This window comes from Mya arenaria, chromosome 2 (assembly GCF_026914265.1).
Source record: "Mya arenaria isolate MELC-2E11 chromosome 2, ASM2691426v1".
Taxonomy (NCBI): domain Eukaryota; kingdom Metazoa; phylum Mollusca; class Bivalvia; order Myida; family Myidae; genus Mya; species Mya arenaria.
This window is the reverse complement of record NC_069123.1, coordinates 7349203-7370145: the sequence shown is the minus strand read 5'-3', so window position 1 is coordinate 7370145 and position 20943 is coordinate 7349203. Positions and strand designations below refer to the sequence as shown.

Here is a 20943-nt window from a genome sequence, read left to right as displayed (position 1 = left end):
GAAAAGCTTTATGCAAAACAAACGTTCTATACAATTTCAGGAGGTAAAAAGAAAAAAAAAGATAATCACATGTCATATCGTAGTTATCGTAGAAACTCTATTTCTTCCGGAAAAAGTATATTTTCAATCGATTCTGACGAAGATCGCGTCTCCAGGAACAACGCTTAACTGCAGGATATTTTTTGCCATTTGTAAGCAAAATCATCCAGATATAATAAGCTGATATAAAATATTTACCAAATGGGTCTTGAATTAAGCCGAAAGGTGACAGACATTTTACCGAAACTTGCCGAAAGATTGAGAATATTTCGCTTTATCGATATTCAGAACTCATTTATGGTCTCTTTTAACGAGATAAGGGCGCATTAAGCTTTACCAGAAAAAAACCCATTAGCGTTGGGTCAATTTGACATCTAATGCAAAAAGTTTTCTGTTTTTCAGGGAAAATATCTACTTCTTCATGTGTGGAGGGCTTAAATCACAAAACAAGTTAGATTAACAGTTAAATAGGAAACGTTTAAGGCCTCTGCATTATATTGTATAAAACCTTCGTAAGTTGTCGACAGTTTATCTTTTGGCGAGTTTGCACATTTAAAAGATTTAATAAGACAAACGTAATTATTAGATAAAATATTGGCCAATTTATGAATGATTTGGCTTACTTTGACCAGACCAAAGATCTAATTAACAAAGTCTGTCGAAAATTGATTCTTAAATTGCACGTCTCAACAGAACCAGTTATTTTTTTAAACTATGAAATGAAAAGCTACTGTTTTACAATATGGAGCAAAGGTATAAAATCACACACCATTATAATATCCACAGTTTAGAAAAAAAAGCTGCCAAAATAATCTTACAAAAATTTGTTTTCATACTTTTTCTGCTCTTTTGGTATTAAATAGGTTATTTTTTGATAACAGTTGTAAATTTGTTGGAGTATATATCTTTTAGTATTTAACAAACAATACAACATACTCATTAAGGTACACCACCCACAAAGATGTAAGGTTATTTTGCTACTAACGTTGTACTACCATTTTTTTGTAGGGATACATAAACCATTCATCTCCTATCGACAGCATTTCAATATACCCTTACTTTTGACTAAAGCAAAGCGATATCCGAGGCTGAAATTAACGTTTTGTGTGTTAACATTATACACTTATTTCATGGTCATTTGGGTAACAGTTGAAACGATTGTCTCGAAGTGGAGGGGATCACATCCAGTACATTAAAGCAGAACGTGTCATTTACCCGACACAGTTTCCAGTGACAATATAAACTTTTTAAATGTTTACAACTTTCGTTTCAATATGGACTTTTTTAAATTGCTGTTATATCTTAAACAAAACCCTCTAAAGTTTTCCCTTAATACAAGATATAATAATATATTTAATAAGGAGCACAATCCAGGTTATTTGATAAGTTGGTGTAGAATATTTTCCAAATGGGTCTTATGTAAGCTGCAAGGTCACCGATACATTAGTTCTTGCTATAGCGTTATTTAGCAAATGGTTCCAGCCAAGGAAGGAAAAATGCTCCTTCAATGAGATCGTGTCATGTCGCATTAAGCTAACAGAAACATGATATTTGGAGTCGTGGTACTTTTGCATCACATTCAGATATGTATTCTTAGTTTGGGGGATTTGGGGCAAAATACTTCAAATAGCAAAGGGCACTCATGCGATTAACAAAAATAAAAATGCCACCAATGCAAATGCAAATAAATCTGATCATTTGCAAGTACATCTGGTTAATTGGTGACGTTTTAAACTGACCAAAGACCGAATTTCAGCTGAACATTTTATTTTACAAAAAAATTTCCATTTCTGATCCTTTTAATAATGCTTCTTTATTCCTTTTGTTCGTATTTTACATAACCACTTAATCAATCACTCAAAACCTTTTTGACATTGAATTATCATGGACAAGTAATGTGTTCTATCATGTTTGTGTTTAATCATTCAATGGGAACTACTGGAACAAGTTCAGTCACATTTCGCAGTAATCAACTTTTAAGCAAAAAAAACACATATTTACCAGGGCCCAAAGGTCACTAAACGAGAGACACATACTGTACGAACAACACAAAACTGTCACTGACGGGTTCGCTGTTTTTTTTTAGATAGTTTACGCGTGCGGAACGTCACACTTGACCCCCGATTGTCAATACTTTGAATAATTAAAATTCGGTGCTTGCATTAACTTAAAGGCAATAAAGAATCAAAAGAAATAATTTAAACTGATTTAGTAATTTTAAGTACTCTACAACTAGATAGAGACATTAATTTAAAAACAGAACAGCATTATGCAATAAAAACAGCAATGAGCAAGCATGCCTTCTATGGAATATTGATTGGAAAAAAGTCAGGTGTTACGTACCCTCAATTCTTATCGTCCCACAAATTAGTCGTGTTCTTTCAGAGAAAGGCTTGTTTGTAATCGATTCTGACTAAGGTCACGTCCCCATGGACAACACTCCTTTAATACAGGCAATATATCGCTTTTTGTGAAGCAAACCATCCAGATCATTTGATAAGCTGGTATAAACTTATTTTGCCAAATTGGTGTGATTTAACCGAACGTTGATATATATTTCTTCGAAAATTTTTACCATAAGGATAATTCCTCGCCATATCAACATTCAGTAAATGGTTCAAATGGTTCAATATGTATGCGAACAGCTACAGAAACAAGCTCAGCAATAAACCTCGCGAAAAAGGCCCCCTAAACGAGATAATTCGGTATTATGCTTTACCAGGGCAAAACACCCTTTTGGTTGCAACAATTGTACACTGAATGCGGGTATGTTTTCCTTTTAAGGGAACAAAACTCTTCAATAACTCGCACAATGTTTTGTTTTGTTTTAAAAGAAAAAATCTGGGTATAGTGAATGCTTCTCATAAATGCGTTTTTGACGTAAGGACTTGATTTAGTTTAACCATAGTTTATGGGTTCGTTTGGTGTTAAATTTACATTTTACTGACCGTTCCAAGGCGGTACCTAACAATTCTTGATAAACATACCTATTTTTTATATAAGGTATGTGTATGCACTGTGCTGTTTGTAGAGTTTTTTGCTGTTCTTCTATGTTTCTTGTTTGTGATTTTGTGTTCTATGTCTTTGGCGTTTGCCCAGTGCCACTAAACCGGGTTTATGCTTAAACTGTTTGCTACTGAGCTTTTTTCTTTAGATTTTGGATAAATATTAATATTAATACATCAAATTATATACGCATATACATATTTATACCAGACGCATGATAAATTTGTTGTACTAGCATTATAACAACATCACGTCAGCTTCGCATGCGACATTATAACGTCGTGTGTATTTAAGATAAAGCGTGAATAGGATAAAGAGTCAACTTTTGCACAAAACTTATCATAAAACATTGGTTTATACGTAAGTATGTAATGCCAAAACTATGATTAACTATAATGTGAACACTCATTACTTGAATGAAAAAAAGCAAAACGATTTCCGTCAATTTCTCATCTTCAAAGTATGAACATAAACCAAAAATTCCGAAGACTAAGGGATGTGATATACAATTAGGTTTCAGTCAAGCAATGAGATAAACAGACAATCGGAACACCTCGGTCATTTTTTCGAAAACAACCTCGGACGTTTGCCGGTGCATTAGCACAAGAAGCTCGTAATATAAATGATGTTTTAAATAATTGAAGTGTTTTTAAGTTTTTTAACGCGTAATTTGTATTGCTTAATTCAAATTGCTTCCAAGTGAGGCGCAAACTTGCATAAATAATTAAGATTATTTAGGGAGTATAGTCCTTAAATTTAACTGCTGAATTGAAATTACTATGCGATCTAATTGCAGCGTCGATTAATGTAAAGAATTCTGACATTGTAAACCGTCGATATGCATCCGAGGTAGTTTGCAATGGTAAATGGCCTACGTGCTCCGAATAATGAACAGGACATTCCATTTGTCACCGATGGTAGATCTTTCCCTGAAAGGAAATCCTTTCATTATATACCCATCATAAGTCCACACGCAACACATTGCAAAGTACAGTAGTCCATATTCCACTTTGCTGACTTTACCTCGTAACAAGTTTCATTGCGCAATATCAATATAACGCCATAAAACAATTAGTACTGCTTTTTGATGCGGATGATATATTCGACTCTCTTAGACTTTCGCAATTTCATTTAACTCCGCTAGCGCATCGTGAAATCCGTTATGTTCCTTTGCATTATTTTGTAAGGCATTTTGAAGCCCGAGGCACAGAACATAATGAAAAACAGCAAATATTTAAAAGGGAAATAATTATGTGAAATTTTGATGGATTTAATTTCTGTGGCATAACTAAGATTGTATTGCCAAACAATGCGTTAAACTCGAATTAACAAAAATATGCTGTTATTGCTTCTATTGTTTAGTGCATATACTATATAATAGCTGCTTTATGAGCTGTACTAATAAAATCATTTGTTAAACTGAACCAATAGTAAATTTATCTATACTTATGCGTAAGGTGTCACACCTTCCTCCGAAAATTGCAAAGGATTTCGCTCTATCGGCATTGAGAAAATAATTCAAGCCTCGGGAGAAAATGCTTCTTCAACGAGGTAATGTCACATTAGGATTAAATAGATGTGTACTTTTTGCGTTGGGGTAATTTTACATCGAATGCAGACAATGCAGACAATCTGGAGTTGTTCGGGGAGAATGCTTTATGTAAAGCCGTAAATTTTCGGAATTTCTGGGAAACAAAATAATTTCTTCACCTGTTTTGGCTAAATTACTGTTTTGTTTGAAAAAAAACACAACTGGTTTGTCATTGGGTACATTGAATCACAATGAATAGTTATGAGGAACTTTAATATGATAGAATTAAGAAAGTACGTACTCCTGGCTAGTGAAACGTGGATGTCTTTGGCAGAATAAAGCAGAAAAAGGTATCATTGATGTCATTCATACAAACTACTTTGGAGTTTGCTAACCCTAAGTTGTTGCGCATCTATTTTTAAAATGATTTTTTTTATATCTTACTCAAAATATGGAACATGTCTTTTAGCAATAGTTCTTTGAAAAACCGGTCGCAAATTTTCATATAAATGGTAAATGCAGCAATGCAGATTGAATGCTCATATTTCGGTAGTTTTGCTTTGCAACTTTCCATCTTTCTCATGGTTTCCGTCCTCACAACCGCCAAAAAACAGTTGTTTTGTTAAACGCTTGTTAAAACGTTATTTTTCAGTTAAAAGTGGAACGAATGAAAGCGGCGAAGGAAAACTGCATTTCTTGCGAGACTGAAAAACAACATTTTGTACTTTGAAAAGCATAACATAAATTTAAAAACGGTTTTATTGTTGCAAGCTTGTTACACAAGATTTCCACATGGTTCCAAGCAAAAGCGTTACATTTCACTCGAAGTGAAACCGGAATTGTCCTTGACCTTCGTGCATCTACGCCTCGAACGGGCAGATATTCATGAAACGTAACCGACCAAGACACGCGCAACAATTAAATCACAGAGAGCACTTTTTATCTTTAGCATTTATTTTTAGTATTAGTTAATATTTTCTTGTGCAATTTCTTTGTCCATTAAACATTTTGTTTCTTCATCCTATGATTTTTCAAAATAAGATGATACAATTCGTATTCGCTATTCAGCACAATCTTTTGGAGCTGAAGCCATACTTTTGTCAAACGTAGACAACGTACGCTTTGCAATTACATAATTTCAATGGAATAATTATAGTGGGAAGATCAGAACCGATATTGATATTGTAAGATATGCTTCCTTTATGATCTTTTTAGTGAAATCTGCTGGCAAGGAAATTTGTGAAAATTAAATACATGTTTTATATCTTAAATTATTAGTTAAAAATAAGATGTAAAACATTTGATAAGCATGCATTAATACAGTGTCAGTTTAATTTCACATATATTCACTGTTTAAGTTATTTCATTGCTTATATTGATTTCTTTCTTTTAATTGGATTTTGATACAATCTTTTTATTCAAGCAGCTAATCCACTGCTTTTGTGAACACATGACTGTATAAATATTTATTAAACAGACCATAGTTGCCAAAAATATTTTATGAAACAGGCAATGATTGCCCAAAATGATGACAAAACGTTTAAGAACCTTCTCATCTAGCAATAACACATTTGTAAAGGAATTAATATGTCTAAGTTTACAAAATGAATCACAAATTTGTGGTAAACATGCTTTCCCCCCACTAATGTTTCGAAAGTTATGCATCTTTTGCAAATAAATCACAATTACAACGCATGCATTTCCACGAGAATTCACGCAATAGTCAAAATAAATCGAGTCCCATGGCTGTTTGTGCTTTGTGAAATCGGGAGATTTAATCTGATCAGTTTATAGAATAATTAAAAGTCGGGTTATTGACGTCATCTTCGCGGCGTTGAGCAAAACTATGGCCTTGGCCATAACTGTAAAAACGTTCAAATATTAACATTCGCTCTGTTTATAGTTTAGCAATTGGGTAAGAAATTAAATTATATTATAAACATGAAAATGGCTGAAATACAAATAAATGTAATGGCTCATCATCATCATCATCATCATCATCATCATCATCATCATCATCATCTAAAAACATGTATTGATACCAATATACTTATACAATATAATTAATAGATACATAATTGACATTACTCACTGAGATTACAAATTTAACACACAAAAAATACACGAACTTTAAATATAATAGTTTATTGCATAGAAAACGAGAAACACAGAACAAAATATGTACATGGGTGATTAATAAATAATAAATTAATTGAGACACATCAACAATTAAATAGAAATGTCGTATAAACCCAGCCCATCAATACCATTACGTTGTTTGTATACACTAGAACCATTACGTTGTTTATATACACTAGGATGCTTATTTCTCCCACCTCAGATAAGTACATCCAATAATTTAACCATGCTAAATATTCTTATCTTGCCCACGGGCGAAGATAAAATGCCCGTATGGAACTCCTTTTAATGGTCACCACATTGTAATTCCCTCCCTTGTTGAAGACTGTCGTCAGGAGCATCAAGGAAATCTTGTTTTATGGTAATATTTAGAGCGCTAATTAATTATTTCTCGCTTCAAATGTCACCATAAAGCAGTTTTCACGCACCATACAAGAAATCATACTTTTTTCTCCTTAGAACTATTTAAAAAGACCGATTTGTCTATTAACATTTACTGGATCACTGCGCGCATATCCATGACAACCACGTGCTATCGCATATCCATACGCAGTTATTTTCACTAAGCACCAAAGAGTTTCAGCACAAAATACATTTTTACTTAATTTCGTTTAACTGAGGTGGGAGAAAAGGCATCTACCATAGCCGCTTGTGTAAGATATGTTCATCCCGACCCTCGCGCAGGGTGTTTTGCGGAAACCTCGTTTCCGCAAAACACCCTACGCTTGGGTCGGAATGAACCTATCTCACACTCTCGGCCATGGAAGATACTTATAATCTCACAGGATCAATCTTTCAATCTGCATTTTGATCCAGTATAATTTCGATACCAGTTTTGATGTGAAGAGCCCTCTAAGCTGTATTGTGATGTTACAAGACTGTAGAAGGTGCTTTTTTTGTCATATACTGGTAAATTTGTACTTATTGGTAGAAAATGTAGGTTATAATCTAAATCGAATATGTTCAGCTTAACAAAGACAGCTTTATGTTGTCTGTACAAGGTCTGTTCAACTTGCACATTTTTTCACAATCAAACCCAACACCTTTACTGGTTGGTGCTGAATTAGAATATGAAAACATTTTAAACGTGTAAAAAAAGCAACGAACATTTGAAAACTATAGTTACCGAAATACCCAAAGGTTTTCTTTTTACAACTGTGGAACGTACAAGCATGTTTACTCTACAATGATTAAAATACATACCATGTACATGTCTTGATCCCACTTTTAACCAAAATCAAAATCATAAACGATTTTTAGAAATTGACATGTTATTTTGAAAATAAATAATGATAATGTGGTTGGTCCCACGATTTGAAGAAAGAACAACGATTGGTTAATCACAGAAACGTCCCTTCCGTACTCTGTTAACTAGCTTTGCATTTTTTTCAATCGTTTGAATAGTGTTTACCAAGGCATTTTGAGAAAGCAATGAAACTATCCAAGAGATGCTAAGAAATTGATTTTATATTAATATATTTTTACTTAATTTCTTATTCCCGTCACTGTTCGGGTTTTAATAAAATAAAACAGTTATTGATTTCCCTAATGTTCTTCATGATTTGCTTTTTTGCTTAATTAAATGTTTTTCTTGTATTTTCCCAAGATGGAAGTTCCACTAATAAGACAAAAAACACACAAAAATGCAGCAGTAGCCTGACGTCAAAAAAAAAACATGAATGTAAACATCAAACATGTTTCACCGAACCGAGCAGAACACCTTAACATAGACAGTAGCACAAGCACATGACATGGCAGCAGAAGATAAAATTCAGAACAATAAATAATAGATTAAAAAAGGTGTACACTCGTAAAAAATTAAGTCAAACGTGTGCAAATTTCAAGAAATATTAGAAATTTTAATGTTTATATAATGCGCCTAAATTAGCTTATATAATCCCAAAAGCGATGTAATAATTTGCAAGTTTTAAAAGCATGCAGTTAGATGATTTTATAATGGATTCAGTTGATATTGATATCAAGTCTGTAATTATGGAGAATGATATAAAAAAAATGATCCTAATATATCGGGCGTGCTTTGGGTCTGTGCCAGATTGTAGTCACGCTTCCAGCAGTTAATGCTTATATAGAGGGCGTATTTTGGGTGCACCTTAGGGCATACTCCCCCTTCCATCGGAAACATACGGGTTGCAGAAAGTATGGATCGTTCACTACCTGTTCCTGGTACATATGTGAAACTTTAACCCGACAGTGATGTTGATTTAATTTGGTTGTTTGGGGGCTGTTCGTTGAATTGTTTAATACATTCTTTGACGAACTTGGATATAACAATAATTTAACATTTGACGTCATTTTAGGCGCTCAATATAGCGTTACCTTATGTTTTTAACATACACAAACATCATTAAATGGAAGGTAAGTATAAAATAAACGAAATACTGCATATTAAGAGCAACTTTCCTGACACTTGTCATGATGTAAGTACTTTTATTAAGTTCCGGTGAATGTAATATGTATGTGTAATTTATGATCTTCTTGAACAGCCCTCACATGTATATTCTTTCGTGCGCAAAATAACAGGCCCCAATATTACAAACGTACCCTCTTCGCGGTATTTTTGTGAAATTGAAACCAGAAAAAGTAATGCACTGGAACGCCCTATGTTAGCACAAATTTCTTATTATTATAAAACTATTGTGGGATTCGTTGTTCCGTCCGGGTCATCTTTTTCCGAGTCCAGTTTATCTCCTAGTCCTGGAATTATTCGAACCATATCGTCTTTACTGGAATGTCTCTGCATAAACTGGGTAACAAAAACTACAGCAGTCGCCTCAGCAATCATAAATGCTATACCCGCGAAGTAAAAGGACCAGCCATACTGGTATATAAATGTTTTCCCTTCTTTGCCTTTTGCTCGATGGCCGACCTCGTCGTTGATTGCGGAAATGTAGAAAATTATTCCTACCGCAAGTGTCAAACCTGGAAATGTATATTGTCGAATCAGTCAAAATGAATTAATACACGAAACATCACCGCCGCCAGCCAGACGTATGTCATGTGAAAAGCATAATATTCCTATATGTTTTTCACCACCTCCGACTGAAACTGTCACCTATGCTCAAATCAGTATATATTATCAAAGCAGACCATCAATGTAATAAATAACACAGACAAAACTACGAGACATTTTATATCAATATATGCTTGTAATCAGTATTGTTCTGTAGCACCATTAGAGCAGTATTTGACAAAGGCATCGCCAATTGTAACTCCCCTCGGCCATTTTTCATCGAAAACAACCTAGGAAGTATCCTAGTACATCAGTTAAAGTAGTTCGTAAAATCTATATTAATTATATTGATTAATTGTACTGTTTTAACGTGCAATTTGTATTATTAATTTCAAATTGGTTCTTACTGAAGTTATTTAAAAAATACTTAATATTTCTAACAATAAGGTCCTAGATTTAACTCCTGAATTGAAATTACTACGCGATCTACTTGAAGTGCAATTAAATGTGAATATTTCTGATATTGTAAACCATACATAAATATTTGAGATTGTTTTCGATAGAAACTCGTCAAGGAGATCCGATTGAGACATCTCTACATAAGTCGATACCTACCTGCAAGAATAGAGAGCACAGCGGCCAGAAGAGTTTTAATGTCTTGTCGGATGTTTCCAAGGATACCCAAGATCACCGCCACGGTAATCATCACCAGTGAGACGACCGGAAACATTGCAGCAACCCTGGTTGCACCTGAAAATATAATTGTAATACATTGATACACAAAAATGTCTGTGTCTTGGCAATGGGTATATTCAATTATGGTTCAATACAAAAACAAGTAAAACAATTAGTAACGAAACCAGCCAAAGTTCACTAAATTGCTGGCCACAAACTATCCCTAAAGAAAAGAAATAATTCAAATTAAGCATTCTTGACAAAAAACGTACTGTTTTAGCTCATCTGTTTTTGGAAAAAAATAAGTCGCGGTATTGGCATTTGATGTTGTTGAAGACGCCGCCGTCGATGTGCAAAGAGCGTTAACTTTGGCAATAACTTGAAATCATTTCAAGATAATCAAATGAAATTTGTAAATATATTGCCAGATACAATACGCCCATGTGTAGGAAGACCCATACAGATGGCTTTAATATAATTGTGTTTTGCACCTTCGTTAGACTGAAAAAACAACAACATCGGACGATCGCGGCGTTCTTGTTCTAGTCTGTACTTCTCTCGGAACAGCATAATTGTAAAGAAACAGCTATACATACATGTCAATAGGTTGGCATGTGCACATATGTCTAAAATTGAAAAAAAAACGATAACCTCTTGCTTCCCTAATGCATACTTCTGTATCTACTTAAGCTTCAACTACATATTTGTTGATTGCATGGCGAGAAACTTACGCAGTATGGCAAATGACGCCTGGGCACCATCTTCCTTTTCACCCTCTTTCTGTGTCTTCTCTGAGTGGTAGGATTCGCAAAACGTCTTTCCCTCTTAAAATAGAAAAGAAGAATTAAATTAATTAAGAAACTTGTAAGCACGATGTACGATGTTAGCACGATTCGATATGAATTTCAATTATCTTAAAATTTCACCCTTACATGATTTCGATCAACCCGAGACTTCTTTAAATACTTTCACGTATTTTGTGCCTTCAAAGGAGTTTATTTTTGAATTTGCACAAGCGACGGACATCATATGGCTGCACCATCTTACTGACCGACTCAAACGTAAAGTGGTATAATAAGGTGAGTCAGTTATTAAGCAACTACTATCTCGAGAATCTGTGATCTTGTTAATGTGGTCTTGTTCCATTGGTATGTCCTAACTTTTGAATTGTATGTTGTTTTATAGGAAAGTTATAAGAAAACAAAAAAGACAATCATTCCACCATCACCATCAATTCTGAAATGTTTGCCAGAAACTTGTTGAAATTGCTAACCTTTTTTAAATGAGACGGCAATTTCTGCGAAATCTTTTCCTGCACTTGATGAAATTGCTATTCTTTTTAAAGAATGATACGGCCATTTTCTGCGAAATATTTTCCTGCAGTTTTTTTTATTCCGTATTTTCATAACACTTGGTAATTCCCTTATGTCGTTATTTGCATTTCCTTTTTATTAATCAAAATATTTAGTTATATCATTGAGTTGTCAGGGACTTTTTTAAATGTGTTTAAATATAAGCAAAGAAAAACTATATGGAAAGAAGAAGAAATGATGTTCGATTCTTATCGGCCACCTAAAAAGTCGTGACGGGAAGGAGCTTATTTTACAATCGATCCTGACGCAGATGGCGTCTCAAGGGACAACAGTTCGTTACTATGTACAACATATATTACAGCTCTTTTTAGACCATTTAATAAGCTGGTATATGAATGCCAAATAAATCTGACGTAAGACTTTCGGTCACAGGAATTCCTTAGAAAATTGCCAACACATTGATGAATTCAGAAAAAAAGGGTATCGGGAGAATAAAAAACAACAACGCTACATTAACAAGATAAGTTCGAAGAAAAATATTTATTTAGGAACGCCATCAAATAGCCTTTCATATATCGCAAACAAAATAAATGGTACATAACGAACACGCATTTTGGTATTTAACCGTTCCTTGTTATATATGTCGCCCCGACCTTGAAAGGTCAAATTAGGTCCTACAACCCACTATTTCTGAAAATTGTTCTAATTGATAATGATACGCGATAAAACTTGATGAACTTAATAAGAAACAAATTACAACGTCAGTTTTTGTTAAATTTCAGGTATTATCACTCATGTGTATGCGGGACGGATTGAAGAAAGGGGCCAGCTGAGTGATCGGTAATTCAACAAGCCTCGTTATTTGCTCCCACAGGATAGATAATTTCATCCAGCATACAGGTGAGGGATACTTTACTTACATCCCACCAGTGCAATTAAAAACACGTATTTGTTATTTGTTTTTTTAATATGATTACAAGCCTCAAACAGAAGAGACATTTTCTGCAAATGTTATCTTTTAGTAATTCTGATTTTTCATAACGCTCTGTTATTCCCATTGAGGCGTCTTTTGCATTACGACTTAAGCAACTACGTCGTATATTTTATCATAAAGTGTTGAAGGTATTGTTATCCGTCATATTGAGTGCGACGTTCGTGTTCAAACCACATGCATCCGAACAGCTTTATTCCAAGCAATTTCAGGAAGTAAAAATAAAAACAATACAAGTCATATCTAAGTTATAAGGCTTGTTTCTTCCGGAAAAAGTATAATTTTCAATCTATTCTAACGAAGGTCGCGTCTCCAGGGACAACGCTTCACTACTTCAGGATATGTTTCGCCATTTGTGAGCAATACTATCCAGATCATGTAATAAGTTGATATAAATTATTTACCAAATAGGTCTAGAATTTAGCCGAAAGGTGACAGACATTTTACCGAAACTTGCAGAAAGATTGAGAATATATCGCTTTATCGATATTCGGAACATATTTATAGTCTCTTTTAACGATATGATGGCGCGTTAAGCTTTACCAGAAAAAAAACCCATTAGCGTTGGGATAATTTTATATCGAATGCAAAAAAGTTATCTGTTTTTCAGGGAAAATATATACTTCTTCATGTGTGGAGGGCTTAACTCACAAAAGAAGTTTGATCAGCAGTAAACTAAAAGCTTTTATGGCTTCTGCATTCTATTGTAAAAAACCTTCATTAGTTGTCGACAGCTTATCTTTTGGCTAGTTTGCACATTTAAAAGATTTGATTGAATAAAAGTAAGTGTTAGATTAATATTGACCAAATAATAACTACTTTGGTTTACTTTGACCAGACCAAAGATCTAATTTACAAAGTATGTCGAAAATTAATTCTAAAATTGCACTTCTCAACAGAACCAGTTATTTTTTTAAACTATGTAATGAAAAGCTACTGCTGTACAATATGGAGCAAAGGTATAAATCACACACCATAACAATATCCACAATTTAAAAAAAAAAGCTGCCAAAATAATTTTACAAAATCTTTTTCATACTTTTTCTGCCTTTTTGTTAAAAAACTGGTTAGCTAATTTTTGATAACAGTTGTAAATTTATTGGAGTATATATCTCTTAGTATTTAACAAAGAATACACCATACTCATTAAGGTACACCACCCACAAAGATGTAAGGTTACTTTGCTACTAACGTTGTACTACCATTTAATTTTTATAGGGATACACAGACCATTCATTTCCTAACGACAGCATTTCAATGAACCCTTACTATTGCCTAAAGCAAAGCTATATCCGAGGCTGACATTAACGTTTTGTGTGTTAACATTAAACACTTATTTCATGGTCATTTGGTTAACAGTTGAAACGATTGCGTTATAATTAATGTATTAAATTCATGTTTCTTTATGTTTTCGTATAACATTTTAATACATACCCTTTTGAAATAACATAGATTTATTGCTTGCGTTTTCATTCTAAGCATTTATGTGTGTGTGCGTGTGTATGTTTCTTTCAGAAGGCCACATTGTAAATAAGTCGTGTGTTATGTTTGTTTATTATATGATGCCTATGTCTTAATACCTATGTTATACCCTCTTTAAATAAAGTTATTATTATTATTATTATTATTATTATTATTATTATTATTATTATTATTATTATTGCCTCGAAATGGAGGGAATCACATCCAGTAAATTATAGCCGAACGTGCCCGACACAGATTCCAAAACAATAACATTAAACTTTTTAGATGTTGTCAACTTTCGTTTCAATATGGACGTTTTTTAAAACTGGTGTTATATCTTAAACAAAACCCGCTAAATGTTTTCCTTTATACAAACTATATGTCTAAACTAGAGCAGCATAACCTAGATTATATGACAAGTTGGTGTAGAATATTTCCCAAATGGGTATTATGTAAGCTGCAAGGTCACCGATAGATTAGTTCTCGCTATATTGATATTCAGCAAATGGTTCCAGCCAAGGGAGAAAAAAGCTCCTTCAATGAGATCATGTCATGTCGCATTAAGCTTAAACAGAAACATAAGCATGGTAGTCTTGTATAATTATTATTTTGAGGTTTGGGAATTTGGGGCAAACAACTTCAAGTAGCAACAGGGAACTTCTGCAATTAACCAAAAAAACAACAACAACACACTCCACCAGTGCAATTAAATCTGAAATTTCGCATTTTTTAGAGAACTGTTTTCGTTTCAAACAGAAGACCAACTTTCAGCTGAACTTTTCATTTTACGAGTATATTTTCAATTGTGATACCTTTCATGATGCTTCCTTAATCCTTTTGTACGTATATCGCAGTGCTATGAAAAATAACTTCTAGTAAAAAAAATAAAAAAATGAAGCACCTCGAGTTGTAATCGGGTAAGCTCGATCAGTTTCAATTCATTAACTTGATTGAAGACAGTATGATTTCACTAAATGATCACAGAGAAATGCAATGTTTATTTTTATTTATCGCTTGTCACATTATCTTTGCAAACATTTAAACTAAACAATTGGATAAACGACCAACTATCCGTAATGAGCATACTTATGTAACCTGACCTTGACGCTGAAGTATTAATTCAAAATCAACAATTTCGTCTTCCAAAGATTTGTGGAAGCGACTTGATCTTCATGCTCGTAGTAGTAACACACTAAATGATTTCAAGTCACGCTTAAAATATAACTACAAAGGCTGAATTGTTCAGAAGTATTATTTTGCAGGCGACAGATTGTCTAGTATTTATCATGTAAGAATCAGAAACGTTTGCTGTAATCTAAATGCACATCTTCGTATAAATTTCAATTAATGATAGTCTTGATTGTTATTGTAGACAAGATACAGAGGATCAAGACCACTAAAGTTTGAATGTACTAGATAACATAATGAACGCCTATTCTTATTTCGCATAGTTCATCCTTTAAGTTCAACCAAACACTTTTTCATAATAGAAAATATGTTGTTGTTTTATGAAACTATGTTTTTTGCTGAAGTCCAAAGGCTTATAAAAGAACCCAAGCGATTATTTTGATTTTGAATTTTAAGCACTAGGTCTGGGATGTTAGAGTAAATATATATTTATTGTCTTGTAGAAAACCAATTATTTTCTCTCTCTTTGCAATATAGTCAATATGTTAGATCTTTGTTTCAATCTACATACGTTTAACCTTAAATGGCATTGACGTTACAACGACGATAAGGAAGGGTCGAAACTTATGTTGTTATAACTTGTAGCACAACCCATTCGTTCTTTTTTATTTGTTTGTAAGCGTATATATCATTTGTATGTCTTGCTGTTAACACGAGAGATCAATAACATTTCATTACACTAATAACTTCAACGTGGTAGTGGCGCATCAAGCTTAACCCCCAAAAACACTTTGGCTGCGACAATTTTACATCGAAGGCAAGTTCGTTTTTCTTTTCATAGAACTAAAATCTTCATTAACTAAATTTCAGAATTTGTATAAAAGGGAAAAAACTGTATAATAAAACTTTTGTTTAATTTAAGTGCGTTTTGTGACAAAATTATTTGAAATTTTAAAGTTTAAACATATATTATTGTTCGGTTTTGTACACATAAATATATACAAATTTTACATATCCATACAAATAAATCACACAAAAATGAAAAATGGATAGGGTACAAATTATAACAAAATCAGTTTCAGCCCTTTCCATGCGTCATTATAACGTCGTGTGTATTTAAGATTACACGCGAAAAGGACAATGGGTATAATTTTTCACAGTACATGTACTTGTAATAAAACACGTGCTCATCATACGTAAGTTTGTAATGCAAAAAATATGATTATTTATAATGTGAACTCATTTACAAAGATTTTCGGCATTTTCTCCTTATCAAAGTATTATCGTCATCAAAATATAAAGATCAAATAGGATAAACGCTAGATGATACGAGTGCAAGATTTATTGTCAAAAATTTACATGATATTGACATCGTTGTGTACAACACATTTTATCTTACTTACTGATGTATCACATCGCTTACGGCACATGCATCCTTTTTACTGTTTACGCAATTTTCCAAATCGAAATCTACTGGAGTTGTCTACCACATAAATCCCAGTAAGTTCTTCGGTATATTTTTATATGTTATAAATAACTTCAGTATATTTTTCTGTACTTAAATAATAAAATATGAGTTACACTGGGAAACAATGATGCGCTGTTTTTAAACGGGGAAACACATATGACAGCGACATTTTTGCTTTTATCATTTCAATCATGTAAAATGATGTATTATCGGCCTCCTACTACCTCGTATTGACAGTTCTAGGCTTGTTTTGAGGAAATACTGAATTTGCCGGTTTTTGGACCATCTGGTGTCTAGCTACAGTTCGATTTCAGTCAAGCAGTCAGATAAACAGGATATGCAATTTGTTTCCGATACACGATCTTCTTTTCATGTTTAATCAGAAAAGCATTGTAGACAATATTCTTCAAAAGAAACACTTTGTATTATATACCCATCATAAATCCAGACGCAATACACATAGCAAAGCACGGTAGTCTGTATTCCCCTCCAGTGCAATACGGCCATATTCAATTTGATGACGTCACGTGATTAAGTTTTATTGCGCGATTTTAAAAAGACTTCATGAAACCAAATAGTGCGTCCTGAAAATGACATTCATGAAATCAACTACCTCTTAAATGAGACTGACAATGAATATAATTAGAGGATAATTATTCCTGCTTTTTCATCAAAAAGTAATGTTTGTAATAAAAGGCTGATTAGTATTGCTTTTTCATCCGGAATGGTATATTTTACTCTTCTAGATTAAGACCAGTAATGTTTATAATAAAAGGCTAATTAGTATTGCTTTTTGATCGGCAATGGTATATTTTACTCTTCTTAATTAAGACCAGTAACGTTTATAATAAAAGGCTTATTAGTATTGCTTTTTCATCCGGAATGGTAAGTTTTACTCTTCTAGATTAAGACCAGTAATGTTTATAATAAAAGGCTAATTAGTACTGCTTTTTGATCGGCAATGGTATATTTTACTCCTCTAGATTAAGACCAGTAACGTTTATAATAAAAGGCTGATTAGTATTGCTTTTTCATCCGGAATGGTAAGTATTACTCTTCTAGATTAAGACCAGTAATGTTTATAATAAAAGGCTAATTAGTATTGCTTTTTCATCCGGAATGGTATATTTTACTCTTCTTAATTAAGACCAGTAACGTTTATAATAAAAGGCTTATTAGTACTGCTTTTTGATCGGCAATGGTATATTTTACTCTTCTTAATTAAGACCAGTAACGTTTATAATAAAAGACTTATTCGTACTGCTGTTTGATCGGGAATGGTATATTCTACTTTCATAGTATAACGTTGTGGTTTGTAGTATTTCACTTTTGTATCCAGCAACAGGGGAAATGTTAATTGCTACTTTTATTTCAATCTGCGTTACTATTGAAGTGTGCAGTCTAAAAGAGGATTAAAGAGAAGATATTTTTTCTCAATATGCAAGACTCACTTAATAATTAAAGACATTAAGAAGACAATTTGTTGCTCTGATTTTGAGTCGGTTTTATCTAGAGATTTCATGATTTGCAAATTACGCATTCACTCATTAGTAAAGCGTACATTGATTGCAAAAAGGGCAATTCAATATGGAATAAATAAATAAGGAGGCTGATAAGCCTCCAGTGGGTTTTTATGGAATTATTTTTACCGCCTGTGCCTGGTAAATTGGGAAAAAAAGTTGACATTGGGAAAAATACAAAATCATACCAAAATAGATAATATAATGGTAAATTTTACGTTTTAACTTTTTTATGCCTACATTATGCTATGAAAGAGTAAGTATTGTCAAGATTTTGTTTATATTTCAAGAAATGCATTGCTTTTTCATTCATATGGGAAAAATGGACATTTTTTTGAGAGGGGATTGAGCCTTTAGAATGCAGAAAAATGCACCAAAAATCACTGGCCTCATGTAACCTATCCTCATGAAAATTTGACAAAAAGGCTACGTCTCAAAAAATAATGTATTATTGGCAATAATTAAATACATGTATATTAAATTTATAAAATAATATTTTTTCTAAGATTTTCTGCTGTTTTACATTTTAATATAAAACATTCCCGAAGCATTTCAGCAAAACACAATGGAAAACAACAGAAATTTCAAAGGACCATATTAATTCTGTCAAATATTGACACATTTTTTTTTTGCATATCTTCGATGATATTGACAAGCTATACGGATAACTCGAAGAAACAAAAGTATGATGTTAGTGCTTCTATTGTTCAGTGCATATACTGTATGAGGTGATTTTATGAGCTGTACTGTTCAGATCAAATAAACTGGTAAAATATTTGCCAAATGGATCTAATCTCAGGCGTAGAGTGACAGACCTTTCTCCGAAAAGTGCCAAAGGAATGGTGCTTATTCGCTCTATCGGCATTCAGAAAATAATTCAAGCATCGGGCGAAATTCTTCTTCAACGATATAATGTCGCATAAGGATTAATCAGAAAATAACTTTTTGCGTTGGGGTAATTTTATATCGCATGCAGACAATGTGGAGTTTTTCGGGGAGAATGCCTTATCAATTGCCGAAAAATGTAGGAATTTGTGGTAAACAAAACAATTTCTTCACTTGTTTTGGCTAAATTACAGATTGTTTTGTTTCAAAGAAAATAATATCGTCAGCAATTATTTTAGATAAAATTGAACAAGTTAAAGTTTGCAAACATTTAGCGCAATAAAACGAATACAAATGATAAACTATAATAGGATGTAATTACAATTACATAATTACAATGCGAAGTTGCTACATGCTTCATCGAAGAAAGTGGAAGGCCGCATGCAATATTGACGCAACTGTTTGTAAAAAATGCCTACAACTTTCAGCCAAACTCCTCTCTCCATCGCTGATTTCTTTTTTTATTATCTATGATATTGTATTGTTGTTGTTTTTTCTTCTTGTTACGTTGATTTTGTAATGCAGAATAAATGCATCACGGGCCCTCTTACATCTCCAAACCAAGGGACTTTGACAAATTTTTCATGTTCCAGGTATGGGAATTTGACACCACTATTTGCAGTTATTCTAATATTCCCGGGTGTCTTCGCCGTGATATTGTATTGTTGTTTTGTTTTTTCTTCTTGTTACATTGATTTTGTAATGCAGAATAAATGCATCACGGGCCCTCTTTACATCTTTCGAAATTATGAAAGACGTCAGTGAAGCATTAGAACTTTGTGCACAGTGTAAACAATGCTGCAATTAATGGCGTTTTTGTTGAAACGAAAGTAGTTTCAGTTTTGGTTTCAATTGTTTCGGCGGGTTTGAAACCTAATTCGAAGTAGCAAATGCATATGTTTGTGTTGAGTTTCAAAAACATGATGGAACTTTTGCATGCTGCCATTAGCTCTGAGTTTCTTCATAACAATGAAACCGCAGATAGATTGTGCCTGCTTTAAGTAAATGGTGTTTCATCACACTGTCCACCATGTTGTGAAATAGTTTTGAAATGGAACAAACCGACGGAACCGAACCGCCTCCGGAGGGGGTTCCGATAGTTTCAAAAAAAAAGTTTCGGTATTCGTAAAATATTAAACGATAACACTGGGTTTCATTTGATTTGAAACTGTTTCAACAAATACACAGTTGGTTAAAGCGATATTAAAACAAAACCAGTTAATTACCAACAAAAATGCGTAATTTTATCTCTTTTTTAACTTTAATGTATTGTGTTTAACTCCTTTGACTTTAATAATCAAAATAAAGACACGCGTATGCCTTGTCTACAGATAATAAATATGTCCGATATTTGGCGCCTGTTTAACTAGGGATTTTGTAGCTACGTACATGTTATTTGAAAACTCCATTTATAATGGCATATATTTTTAACTGTACATAAATCATATAATTATTTGTCATTAAAGTAAAGGATGCTAAACATAATAATGCATTCAAATAAAAAATAAAATGTTTGCATCTATCAAGAGTAAACCTACGTTGTGTCCCTTTAAAGACTGTACACCAGATTGGCACCAAAATTTTATTTTTTTTTCTGTAACGAACCTCAGGACAATTATTTAATAAAATGTTTAACTCTTTGATATCATAATTGTCAAAAAATTGTCAAAAAAAATACCAAAATGTAAAACAAAATCGTGTGTCGCCAAAATTGCAGTCCAGGGTTGCAACGAAGGCTTGCCCTAAACAGGAGGAATATTTAAGCTTTAAACCTAACTTGGTAATATCACGTGATAAAATCGACTAGCCAATC

At 33.1% G+C, this 20943-nt stretch overlaps 2 protein-coding genes across 2 annotated transcripts in view; one reads left to right on the top strand and one right to left on the bottom strand.

Moving 5' to 3' along the window:
• The window catches only part of LOC128242340 (hephaestin-like), a 123293-nt gene that overhangs the window by 19126 nt on the left and 83224 nt on the right, over positions 1-20943 (top strand). The gene's annotated exons all lie outside the window — the stretch shown is intronic.
• LOC128242361 (voltage-dependent calcium channel gamma-5 subunit-like) overlaps positions 9260-20943 on the bottom strand; it is a 35250-nt gene continuing 23566 nt past the window's right edge. Inside the window, exons 2-4 of the mRNA XM_052959487.1 lie at positions 11093-11185; positions 10302-10436; positions 9260-9655 (exon numbers count right to left, since the gene is read on the bottom strand). Of these exons, the coding sequence (XP_052815447.1) occupies positions 9360-9655; positions 10302-10436; positions 11093-11185 (524 nt within the window). The 3' untranslated portion in view covers positions 9260-9359. The remainder of the gene's footprint in view (positions 9656-10301; positions 10437-11092; positions 11186-20943) is intronic.